An 11,698-nucleotide genomic window follows, 5' to 3' on the forward strand; every position below is an offset into this window, starting at 1 on the left:
TACTTCTAGAGACGATTATTATTTGCTTTTAACTTAATAACCTTAATCTATTCGTCCTAATTATTTAGGCTTATAAGGATAACGGATAATATAATAACGGGAGGGGTTTCTTATTAAGAAGTCATTGTGGGTAGTTATCTATAATTAAGATAATAATTAAAATTAATAGGAATAAAGGCTTTGGAATTAAAGATAATATAGTAAACGGCCCGGGCTTATAACTGTTAAACGGACAATTAGGAATAAAAACTCTGTTTATTAAAGAGGGCTCTAGAAGCTCTCTTATATACATTAGGTAGGTCTAAATACAATAACGACGACGTCATCATGTAGTAGGTCATAGTTAAGAGAAACAGGTAATGAGACGTTTGATAAGACATATAAGCTCAAGATACGAGACAACTGAGATATAGTTCGTATAGACGATCTAGGTCGTTAGACAGTATTACGATGGTAGTAAGGAACTTCGATTCAGGTCGACAAAAACTCCGTCCAGATCCTTTTTTAAAGGACGGGTTTAGCTCGCTAATCAGGGTTTACTGAAACCAATATATGAAATTTTTCCTTTAGCTCAGCTTCCGGAGGCAGTAGAAAAGCTAAAGAAAGGTCAGGTTGCCGGAAGACTCGTTATGGACTTCAACGCATAAAAATTATTGATATATTTAGTCTACAATAAAACTGTTTTTGCAGTTAACTCTGAAACCCGTAAGTAATACACCAGAAGTCAAAACTATCTTAGTGAGTACATGGCACTATTATCATTATGAATGTTCTAAGTTTCAAGAAGACGTTAATTGTTGCGAAGAGCAGCGTGCTTCTCTAAGAGCTCCAAACAAATCTACCAAACAAATCTACCAAACCAAATTTCCAAGATAGTATTGAATCTAAGCAACCTGTAATATCTCGAACTAGTTCACAATCCTTCTAACCAGATAACTTTTCCACCCTTCTCAATATTAATTTGCAGTCCTCTCCTCGACCCAGTCTGAGAACTCTCTTCCAATATCAACCCCATACAGCCACGCCAGCTGCCCCCCCTCATCCGAAAGTGAGATATCCTCTTCCGCAAGCTTCTCCCTCTGCTCCTGCGGCAATCTCATATTGTTTATTTTCAGCGTCAGCTTAACCACCTCATCAATCCTCTTCTGCCTCTTATCATTCCAAAATCTCAACGCATCCTGCAAACCCGCCTTCTCTAATACCCTCTCTAGCAACATCGCCAACGTATGCGCATCTTCAAATGCCTGGCTCGCGCCTTGGCCCGCTGCCGGCGGCACCGCATGCGCAGCATCACCAAGAATGACGACTCTCCCTTCTGCAGAAACCCAGGAACGAAGTTTCGGCATAGTGTAGAAAGGCCAGTCAAACATACTCTCTTTAGGCACACTGTCAAGAGCCGACTTTACCGTCTCAGGCCAGCGCTCGTAATCTTTCCGCATTAGGCGCAGGAGCTCGTCCTTGTCGGCGGCGAGGCGCGCCCAGCCTGCGCGGTCTTGCTCCGGGTATGGGATCTGTGTTCCGGCAAGGAGCTCTTCGCCATCGGTGCTCTGCGGCGCCATAACAAATTGTCCTGGCTTGCCGTTGATGGCGACGGGGAGATGGTATTCGTCTTCGCCCTCAATGCTCGGGAAACGCACGTCTTTCTTCTGCAAGGCGCAGGTTAGGGCGAGGAGCCCCGAGAAGTTTGCTGTGGTTCCCGGTGCGATATAGCGACGTACAGTGGAGTGGATCCCATCTGCTCCGGTGAGCATATCGGCGGTCGCAGTGGTGCCATCTTCGAAACTGAAAGTGACGCTCTCGGATGTCTCGCTGATGATGCTCGAGAATTTCTTGCCATATACGATGGGGATGTTGGTTTCTTGGAGTATATCTTTGAGCTCGTCAAGAAGGACTTGTCGGTGTAATCTGAGGCACTGGTACCCGTAAAGCTTTTCATGCCCGAGATAGTAAACTCCTGTGGTTTTCTCGTCGGCGTCCTTGAACGCAATACTTTCAAAAAGGTATCCTTGATCTTTGACACGCCGATAGAGTCCAATATCTTCCATAATACGGATTGCATTGGGAGAGAGCATGAGTGCTCCTGCAGTCAGACGCGTTGGGTTGCGAAGTTCGTAAATAGTACTTTGAATTGAACGCTTGTGGAGCTCGATGGCAAGGCACATACCCTAGAAATTTTGTTAGCATTTTGAACACGAGAAATATATCTACCAGAGAATTATTACAGCTAGGCCAGCTCCGATGATAGCGACATTCTTTGGTGGTGTTTGGAGCATTTTGAAACTTTGGACAGGGTAGTTAAATGACAGTTTCGATTGCAAGAGAGATTTGAGGTCTAGGCTCTGGACAGAGAAATGATTTGATTCTTTGGTTGGATAACTGATTTGAACATCTTATGTGCTGGGACTATGCCCTTTAAATATATTGCACTTACTATCACATATGGTGTTGCTTACGACAGGACCATCACTCGACCGGCTCGCGTCCGTTTGTCGACCGTTCCGGCTCCGGCCCAAAGCCGTTTGGGCTCGGACATGAACTTTCCACCAAAAAGCATATAAATCGCAATAGCACACTCGCCAGAGGGTATTCGTACCCCAGAGCTGTATGCTACCAACCAAATTCGATTGCATTCTATATAAAATTAAAATTTTGAAATTCTTTTATTGCAACCTCTCACTTTCGCACAACACGAAAGCAACTCAACTCCAGTCCGCAGGACCGTATCTCTATTTCAAACAGGAGGAATAAATCACCGTTGCTACGGACAATTTTCTGATTAAAAAGAGGACCTCTTGCTAATTCATTCATATAATCGTCAATCCTTCTTTCTTTTCTCTTTCCCGCCTTCAGACTGCCAATCCGACTCCATGTCCGGGAAACGCATTTTAGTCCTGGGAGGCAGTGGTCGCACTGGCCAACTCGTAATTAACGAAGCTCTTTCTCGAGGCTATAAAGTCACGGCTCTCGTCCGCAACCCTTCTGCTCTGGAAACTCCAGAGTCTCGACCCGATCTTACACTCGTCCGCGGGAGCCCAACCTCCAAAGACGACGTCGCATCCGCATTCACCCAGGACTTGCAAAATACGCCTGAAGCCGTAATAGTTACGCTGAACGCTCGCCTCGCTAGCGACAGTCCGTTTTCTAAACCGGTGACGCCCCCGCGGATGATGGCCGACTCATGTGCCAACGCTGTTGAGTTGATGAAAGAGTATGATACCAAGAAGCTTGTAATCATGTCAGCATTTGGAGTGGCAGATTCGTTCAAGAATCTGAATTGTACGTTGCAGTTGCTGTTCCGGAAATCAAACATGGCCTATCAATTTGAAGACCATAATTTGGTGGATGAGGAGGTAAAGGTCGCGGGCGTGGATTATGTGTTGGCGAGACCGGTGATGCTGGCTGAAGGAGATGGGAAACCTGTCAAGATATCTGGGAATCTTGGAGAAGGTGTGGGTATCTTTTCCAAGATTACGAGGAAGAGTGTGGCAGGATTCTTGGTAGATGCTGTCGGCAGTGATCAATGGGACAGGAGTACACCAGTTATTAGCAACTGAGAGGCCGCTGCTACTGTGTCTTCATTGGTACGATTTTATTTAGAGAATCGCAGGTTTTTGCTAAATTGTAGGGTGATAGAAAACGAGGATGTCCACTTTTTGTTGGAGCGATATTGCTTTAGATCTAGAAATGGAGAACGCGCAGAGGTCCAAGTGTTGCGCTAGATTTCCAGCGAGAAGAAGTCGGTAGTAGAGTGGTCGAAGTTATAATCGAAGAAAACAGTATCAAAGTTGGAATCAAGCCCCTAGAATTTTTAGTAGATGTTGACGTACAGAAAGATGGACGCTAAGGAAAAGTTGGATTTTATTGAGCGTCTCATCCTTAAACACTATTAAAGGGCTCTTGGGCCGATGGGCATTTATTCTTACCTCCATAAACTGGTCTTCACTAGAAACACTTGTACGAGATTGCTGTAAGGGCGGTTAGTCTTGTTCTGGATAATCCTATGCAAAATTGTCTTACAAATGCTAATTCGAAGTTACTCTCCGCAGCGGTGGAATCGCTTTTCGTGAAGAATCGTTTGTAATCATCAAGGACCTTTAACATACCCTCCTTACTCCTTCGAACTTTTTCTTCGAGGCTACTGCTTGTCATGGCTGACTGTAGGGCAAAGGAAAGCCTCGAAACATTCTTAAGATCCGCCGCCGGATGGTTAGGTCTTCGTAAGAGAGCTTCGATCCCGACTTCGGCAGTACGTACGATAGTGGTCTTCGGCCATGCGAGAAATCTTCTATTAGACACTGAAGAGCTGTAAGATCCAACTATGGTCGAGCCGCTTTCGATACTCGATCTCTTAACCTCCAGGCTAAGGGTCAATATGGCAGCATAAACGTCGCTCCAAAAAAGTAACGAGAAGATGTCACCGAATTTGGGGGTGTTTCCAGTATCTTTACTCAGTCCGCTTGAGCTAACCTCATCAAAGATAGAAAGGACTAACAGGGCACACTGAAGACAGTTCTGTTGTTGTTTCTCACCTACACTCTCACCTGGATCAGAGGTAAGAAAAATGCTTACTGAGAACAGAGATCTGATGAGAGACATATACACCAGGGCATACGCAAACTGTCGTCTTGGGCGTTCACTTTCATTTGTGCTTTGCTCGATTCTTAGTATGGGAGAAATACTATGTATCGCTTCTTCGATGAGCTCTCGCTTGCGTAAGAGATTCTGAATGTCCTGCTTTTGAAGTTCAGCTCGGCCAAGAAGGGATGCAATCTCCAGCCTCAATCGAAGTGAGCTTGCTAGTACATTCTGGGATGAGATATCCGTGGATATATCGACCGAACCAGTGATCTACTTGGACTGGACTGGACTGGATCCGGGCTTAAATCCAGTCCACTCCAGTTCTATCGCGATTTGGCTCCAGGAGCGCCATACAATCCATATACTATTTATAGTAAGTCTTGGCGTCCTTTTGGTGTTATAGTAGGAAGTATGCAGACGTACTAAATTCGGCCTAAATCGTTTATATTACTCCTTAAAGGTCTCAATCGTCTTAAATACGTCCTCATCGTTGCCCTCATCCTTATCGTCACATCCGTCCTTACTGCCAGCACGCTCTATCATCGCCAGAACCTCCTTATCATCATCCTCCGTATCTAGCCCGAGAAGATGGCCCATATGCTGTCACGTGACCTATCACGTGCACGTCGCTGAGTTCAAGGAGACTGCCTAAGTACCCCCCCTACCAATATCTTATAACTACTAAACAGGCGTTCGCATTCGTCGCTTATAGGAGCGAGTACGTTAAGGGCGAAGCGGGCGAGGTCAGATTAACTGTAATAGAGCGAGAAGCGCGCAATACTGGATTAATTCGTCGCTGGTGGGCGAGTTCGTTCAGCGGCCATGGTAGCACTAAATTAATAAGTAGTATGTAGCAGGGGCGACAGGAGGGTAACCCTTTAATTCTACGGCAATAAACCGTCTTTTGAGACGGTGTAATACTACAAAAGTCACTGATTGGCCGCCACCACCCGCATTGACTCCTTAGCGTCCTATCCTGATCAGCCTTACGTCTGAATAAGGAATGGAACTGGAGCGCCAGGAGCCTCCACAAGCCCAGATCCAGTCCAGTCCACCAATAAAATCAAGCGATCCAGCTCCAGAAGTTTGGGCAATCCATATGGCGCTCCAGGATAGCTCCAGTCCAAGTAGATCACTGGACCGAACTGTCTCGTTGAGGTACATTATGAACGGCTCTGAGGTCAGAATCCGTCAAATTTGCAGGTATTTCTGAGGTGAACGTATCGGCATGAACGTACGGTGCCATGCCGACAGTCTGGGATGCTTGGAGATCAAATTCGAGTATGGTTGACCAGAGTCTTCGCCTTATTTCTTTTTGGAGCCTAGATAAATCAGATGACTCCGGGTCGATGTGAAGTCCCATACTCATCGCTGAGCGGACAAGAGAACCCGTGGCGTTCCAAATCTTGTCAGGTGGGTACATATTAAGTTGCATAGCAAGAACGAGAAGACAGTTAGTTTGCAGAGTACTCATCTCGTTCTGATCTTTACGTGGAAGACCAAATAACCAGAAATTCAAGGAGTCGCAAGCCGTATTTGACCACGCACTATCAGAGATGGAGCCCGCTAAGATGCCGGAAGTAGCTGAGCACGCAACAGCAAGTACAGCTACCAGCTGTGGAATCAACCCATGGAACTTTATCTTGTCTTCAAGAGGTAGATCCCAAAACGCATGCAAAGTGTCGAGAAATGACGGACGATGCAGGACCCTGAATGTACTTTCCCATGTATCAAAGTAAATATTGATGAGTTTCTCACACAACACTTGAGTAGGCAAGATTTCAAGCAACTTGGCAATGGTACTTGTAGGCTCTCGGTAGGTCTCGACGTTTGCTACTTTTCTTCTCTTAGAAAAAGCCCGTTTTTGCAATGTCTGAACTTCTTTAATTAGAGGAGGAACAATAGAATCTTTCATAACATGCTGCATAATTGTTACAGCTTCGTTGAACTAACCACATTAGTACCCGTTCGTCACCCAGCTCGCCACTCCCATGAAGCAGGTGACTTAAAGACTTACTCGCCGAAAAAGGGTAATCCAATGAGTACGGCTGTAATAACGTGATCTTAAACCCTTAAAATCAAGGATACCGGATGTCTTCATGGGATGTAGCCTGACAGCAAAACCAGAGCTAGCTGCGCTAGTTTCACTGTCTGGTAGCTCTTTATCTATTAGGTCTTGAAAAGCCTCCTCGAGCTTTTCGACCCGAGAGCACAAATCAATCAAGGTAGTTGGAGGCACCCCCGCGGCGGTCGGTTCAGAATTTGAGAATGAATTGGACGCATTGGCTGTTTTAGTCGCATCAGCCGAAAGTCCGTTCTGGATCGGTGAGTTTGCTTCATGACCGGTAGAAATATGCTCCGCATCAGAGCTATTGGCCAAGGTTTCTGAAGGGCGCGTGTAATGTCTGGGATGTCTAGTATCATTGTAGGAGCACTCCCTAGAGGCACCGATCCGAACGCAACGACCGCAGGGTAGGAGCCGATCGCATTTTGCCTTCATGCGCCGGCACTGCAAGCAGGACCGGATAGGCCGTGGACGCTGCCGCCTTGCAGAAATTTGGGTTGAATCCATGATGATTGAGAGAGGCGGGTGCGAGCGAAGGTGTACAGATCGTCAAAATGATTGTCCGACTGGTTAGATTTCTGCCCGAGGCAGCCCGGATCAACGACTCATCAGGATTTTCTAATTTACAATGGATTATATTATAACCACACCCACATGATAATAGTATGTCCTAACAGATGACTTAGTCGTTTTGGACATATATTGCTAATCCCTATCCCTAGGTTGCTCTTCCATGAAAACCTTCGCAATGAAGCTCTCCTTTGTAATTCTTGATGTCTTCACATCAACTCGTTACAGCGGCAATCCAGTAGCCATTGTTATCATTCCTTCGCAGTACAGGGCCAACCTCACCCAAGCCCAGAAGCAAGCAATTGCAACCGAGTTCAACATCTCAGAAACAGTCTTCCTTCATGAACAAGACCCCGGAGCGGGAGTGATTCCGATTGATATTTTTACCACCATCGCGGAAGTACCTTTCGCGGGACATCCAACCATTGGCAGCACTTTTTTTCTGCTCAACTATCTCCGAAATAAACACGTAAAGTCACTCCTCACCAAAGCCGGACCTATTCCTATTTTTCCATCAGATGATGGCAAAGTCATCGCGGCAATACCGCACGACATACATGTTCATGCTGCCAAACTGGTCACAACAATCTCTCCGGACATCAAGGAAACTTCTTATCCAGTGGTATCTATCGTAAAAGGAATGGCTTTTATTCTAGCATCTCTCCCTGACCTAGGCGGCCTAGAAAAATACGGCACCTGCAACCTTAAGCCGGGCTATCCGTACGATCCAGCTGCTGGCGGATTGATGGACGCCGGGCCTTGGTGCGTTGGGTTTACGGGTACTTATTGGTACGTTGAATTACCTCGAAATGATGCTGGACGGAGGATCTTCCGAACAAGAATGCACGGGTCCAGAGAGGATCCAGCAACAGGTAGTGCGGCTAGTGCATTGGCCGGGTGGCTTGCGTTACAAGAAGAGAAGGCTTTGGGAAAGGGACCATTTGAGTATATTATCACACAAGGGGTGGAAATGAGAAGGGAGAGCGTAATTGGGGTGTGTGTGACGAGAAACGAAAGCGGAGATGGGGTAAAGGAGATCATGTTGAGCGGGAGCGCCGTGAAGGTTATGGAGGGGGCCGTTGAGGTATAAGACGAAGCTAAGGCCGCGAACCTAATAGAATTACCTGGAAAATGTGATGATATATGCAAAAAGATACGGGGAGGTGATGTTAAGGATTTTTGGCAGTAAAATACAATCCTTCCGACGCCAATGCCATGCAGCTTTCTCATTCATCCATCAGCCAACTGAGCGAATTATTGAAACTTAGTGCTGAGATATTGAATTGCAGGAGAGATAAGAGTCTCTAATGATAGGAAGTTGAAGATCGCGAAACCACGTTCTCTAGGTGCTGTCTCACTTTCCGCTCATCCTCGAGAAATTTCTGCTGCTCAATCTGGCTTTTCTCCATGTCGACAAAGAACAAAATGCCAAGATACCTGACGATACTCAATGCGAAGAGAAAATAGAACGGAGCCGAGTTGTTGTTGTTCGGGGTTCCGATAATGGCACTGGGAACGAAGGGGCCTATGAACGACGATGTTGTGCCAACAATTCCGAAGAAGGAAAAGAAGAGAACTTCTTTCCCTCGGAGCGTGGGTTGAGACAGCTACCAGAACCTGAGATCAGCAGGGTGCCGTGGAGAGAGCTGGGTGTTGTACCATTGTGTTTGAATAGCTGCAGAACGGACTTAAGGAGAGACCCCAATAGACCTGAAAGAACCAAAATTCACAAATTTTATGAAATCCAAATTTCTGAGTGCAATTTCCGATCATACCCCACACTGAGCACGCGGTGGTCAAAACTGCAGTGGCGTTGAACATGGTTTTGGTGCCTAGTTTGAATCTTTACTGGATTTTTAGCCAGCCATAGGAGCTTATCACGGCGCAGAAACTTGAGTAAGAAGTGTTCTGCCCCATACCGGCACACGGCTCGTTCCGGAAAATTTCTGCTTCATACCGGAATAGATCGTCTTCAAAAAGGAACAAATCGTGTATCGGTTTTATCGTCTTGATTCCGGAACAATTGCGTCATTCCGGAAAAGATTTGATACCATATTTGAAGCTATATGAAGCTTTTGGTAGAGCTTTTGGTGGAGCTTTTGGTGGAGCTTTTTATTAGATTTTGGCTATTTCTATAAGCAGATTTAGGAAGTACTATGCAGTCAATGGTTATAAATATTGGTTTTAGGCGTAAAATAAGTAATAATATATCCTTGATATTACAAGTGATCATCTGGTGGAGCATATTTAGGATAAAAATATAAGATCTTAATTTTCTAACGAGATTTTATAAGGCTCTAGAGATCAAATTTTACTACCCCCCTCTAACCACTAATATTATTAAATTCCGTCTAAACCAGATTACGCTGCGATTAATCAGTGTATTTAAAGGCTTTTCCGCGTTATAGATATAGCCTACAAGTGGTGGAAGCTAGTTGGGTAGGGGGTGATCGATTGCGTTCCCCGACACCAAAAATTAAAAATCTTACAAAGCTCCAATCTTACTAAGATTTCTCAAAAACCGGGCCCTGAGGTTCTACCGGCCGTAGACTGATTGCCTATTTAGGTTTGGCGCGATTGCGATCTAGATTTCTCCTAGTTGCGCTAACCTTGCTCGCTCTATGGTCTTCCTTTCCTTCGCCTTGCGCAGCCTTTATAGTGGGCTTAATTGATTACCTTCTCTATTTGCCATTATTGATTAAGGTAGTATAGGACTTTGCGATAAGGTCTCCCATTGGGCTCGCTTTAATTAAGCGCTAAGCTAAGTATTAGCAAGCCTTCTATGGCCTCTTGCAGGAGGCTAGTTAACTCTGGTTCCTTCTAGATACTTAGCAAAGGCAGGCTTTACTATAACTGAGAAGGCAGGAATAGCGTGAGAGACGTTGTAGGAGTCGTTTGCGGTAGGAGAGGCAATTGCATTAGGTGCGGAGGTGGTCGCGGAGGTTGTCGCGGAGGTTGTCGCGGAGGTTGATATTGCTATTGCTGGTGTTAGATTCAAGCTGGCAATCAAGTTAATATATATTTAGAACTTACAGATAAGACGTGCATCTTGTTGAGGATATAATTGAGTCGTGCGTAGAGGCGGTAAATAAGGAAGGACGAATGAGAAAATTTGACAGACGTTGAAGTTCGACTTTTGGAGCCCCTGCGCTAGTCCTAATCGGGTAATTGTAACAAGAAAATCAACACCTTAGGAGGCTCCACGAGAAATACCTTGGACTTAGTTATAAAATATAAACGAACCACTAAACTTAGGCTTATCAACTAGCCGTTTTGGCAACGTCGTGTACGTATAGTTGGGGTAATTTGAGGCTGTTTTGGACGCTATGCGATAACGATTTACCAATTAGATTAAGAGGGGAAGAAAACCGAAGTCATTAGTATAATATATTTCAAAGAGCTTCACGATTCGTGCATAGCCATGCGCTGCTGTACCACCTTATAATTGGCCTGATCTTTTGAAGATCTTTTCCGGAATGAAGCAATTGTTCCGGAATTAAGACGATAAAACCGATACACGAATCGTTCCTTTTTGAAGACGATTTGTTCCGGTATGACGCAGGAATTTTCCGGAACGAGGCTCGAGCCAGTATGGGGCAGAACAGAAGCATGTAGGTTAGAATGGTGCTGTCATAGGATACTACAGTACTTCATTCTGTAGCGTCGTCACCACTAAAATATAGTGTTGATCGAATCTCCCAACAGGAAGAAGCCTGAGTTGGTCAGATATGGGACAAGGGAGGCTTTGGTATTGGACATACCGGTGAAGCACGTTAGGGTTTGTTTTAGTCTTAAAATGTGGCTCCCGGCCTTGTAGACGTTCCGAAAGCCCACTGTAAGAAGGCTCGTACCAGCAGAGACGATTTAGCCAGGCCGTCTCTTTTCCATGACAGACCACGGTATAGCGAGTACAAGAAAAACAGCAGCGCAGATAGCATTGAGCATAGACAATGCCCGATTATTGTTAGACGCATCTGCGTGGATTCCTTTTAACACCGCGATACTCACAGCAAGCGCAATAACGGCGCCGAAAGCTTCATAAACATTTGAAATTTAGCTGATCTCGTTTCTTGCCATTGTGTCGGCCAGAAGGTACTCCTCTACCGATATTGTGCCTTCCCTTATATGCTTCCGCTTTCTGCGTAAACTTAGAGTGTTCCTTGCAAGCCCGAGAAAGCTGCAATGCTTAGTACTCAAGAAGCTTCAAGGGGGTTAGTTCTTACGCCGCCTTGTAGACTATGAATGCGGTATTGTAAATAGTTCACTGTAATACTTTGAGCGGTTGTACTTGAGTGGGGGGCGCTGTTCTGCCTAGTACCGATACACGACTCATTCCGGAAAAGATTTTTTATATAATATCTTCAAAGGGCCTTTAAATTTAACCGGTGGTAGCATCTTGACCGGGGCGTCCGATTGGCCACAAATTGGTGTCCTTTGAGGTGTCTTTTTGGGGTCGTTTTAATTCTTGATTTGAGCAATCGGGTG

The 11,698-nt window shown here is 45.4% G+C and overlaps 5 protein-coding genes across 5 annotated transcripts; 2 read left to right on the top strand and 3 right to left on the bottom strand.

Annotated features, from left to right (window-relative positions):
* Positions 1 to 807: 807 nt before the first annotated feature.
* Positions 808 to 2,435, bottom strand: K441DRAFT_697608 (FAD/NAD(P)-binding domain-containing protein). Its single transcript, XM_067652995.1, has 2 exons — positions 2,223 to 2,435; positions 808 to 2,165 (listed from the first exon to the last, which is right to left on the bottom strand). Exons 1-2 carry the CDS (start codon positions 2,271 to 2,273, stop codon positions 957 to 959), a joined length of 1,260 nt encoding a protein of 419 aa, XP_067502400.1. The 5' UTR covers positions 2,274 to 2,435; the 3' UTR covers positions 808 to 956.
* Positions 2,436 to 2,558: 123 nt separating this feature from the next.
* K441DRAFT_662580 (putative TrkA-N domain dehydrogenase) lies at positions 2,559 to 4,044 on the top strand. The gene has a single exon (XM_067649065.1). It carries the CDS (start codon positions 2,868 to 2,870, stop codon positions 3,552 to 3,554), a length of 687 nt encoding a protein of 228 aa, XP_067502401.1. The 5' UTR covers positions 2,559 to 2,867; the 3' UTR covers positions 3,555 to 4,044.
* Positions 4,045 to 5,436: 1,392 nt separating this feature from the next.
* On the bottom strand, positions 5,437 to 7,110 carry K441DRAFT_614073 (uncharacterized protein). The gene is made up of 2 exons (XM_067645662.1): positions 6,596 to 7,110; positions 5,437 to 6,526 (listed from the first exon to the last, which is right to left on the bottom strand). The coding sequence occupies exons 1-2, from the start codon at positions 7,076 to 7,078 to the stop codon at positions 5,711 to 5,713; spliced, it is 1,299 nt and encodes a 432-aa protein (XP_067502402.1). The 5' UTR covers positions 7,079 to 7,110; the 3' UTR covers positions 5,437 to 5,710.
* Positions 7,111 to 7,254: 144 nt separating this feature from the next.
* On the top strand, positions 7,255 to 8,431 carry K441DRAFT_614074 (Diaminopimelate epimerase-like protein). The gene is made up of 2 exons (XM_067645663.1): positions 7,255 to 7,306; positions 7,366 to 8,431. The coding sequence occupies exon 2, from the start codon at positions 7,377 to 7,379 to the stop codon at positions 8,301 to 8,303; it is 927 nt and encodes a 308-aa protein (XP_067502403.1). The 5' UTR covers positions 7,255 to 7,306; positions 7,366 to 7,376; the 3' UTR covers positions 8,304 to 8,431.
* Positions 8,432 to 10,824: 2,393 nt separating this feature from the next.
* Positions 10,825 to 11,231, bottom strand: K441DRAFT_173472 (uncharacterized protein). The gene is made up of 2 exons (XM_067640329.1): positions 10,975 to 11,231; positions 10,825 to 10,853 (listed from the first exon to the last, which is right to left on the bottom strand). Exon 1 carries the CDS (start codon positions 11,185 to 11,187, stop codon positions 11,005 to 11,007), a length of 183 nt encoding a protein of 60 aa, XP_067502404.1. The 5' UTR covers positions 11,188 to 11,231; the 3' UTR covers positions 10,825 to 10,853; positions 10,975 to 11,004.
* Positions 11,232 to 11,698: the final 467 nt, after the last annotated feature.

This window comes from Cenococcum geophilum (genome assembly GCF_001692895.1).
Source record: "Cenococcum geophilum 1.58 unplaced genomic scaffold K441scaffold_30, whole genome shotgun sequence".
NCBI lineage: Eukaryota > Fungi > Ascomycota > Dothideomycetes > Gloniales > Gloniaceae > Cenococcum > Cenococcum geophilum.

Coding starts and splice junctions, on each gene's coding strand:
- K441DRAFT_614074 (XM_067645663.1), top strand. CDS start 7,377: ATGAAAACCTTCGCAATGAAGCTCTCCTTTGTAATTCTTGATGTCTTC.
- K441DRAFT_662580 (XM_067649065.1), top strand. CDS start 2,868: ATGTCCGGGAAACGCATTTTAGTCCTGGGAGGCAGTGGTCGCACTGGC.
- K441DRAFT_173472 (XM_067640329.1), bottom strand. CDS start 11,187: ATGCGTCTAACAATAATCGGGCATTGTCTATGCTCAATGCTATCTGCG.
- K441DRAFT_614073 (XM_067645662.1), bottom strand. CDS start 7,078: ATGAAGGCAAAATGCGATCGGCTCCTACCCTGCGGTCGTTGCGTTCGG. Junction 6,527..6,595: donor GGATTACCCTTTTTCGGCGA/GTAAGTCTTTAA, acceptor TAATGTGGTTAG/TTCAACGAAGCTGTAACAAT.
- K441DRAFT_697608 (XM_067652995.1), bottom strand. CDS start 2,273: ATGCTCCAAACACCACCAAAGAATGTCGCTATCATCGGAGCTGGCCTA. Junction 2,166..2,222: donor TCATCGGAGCTGGCCTAGCT/GTAATAATTCTC, acceptor CAAAATTTCTAG/GGTATGTGCCTTGCCATCGA.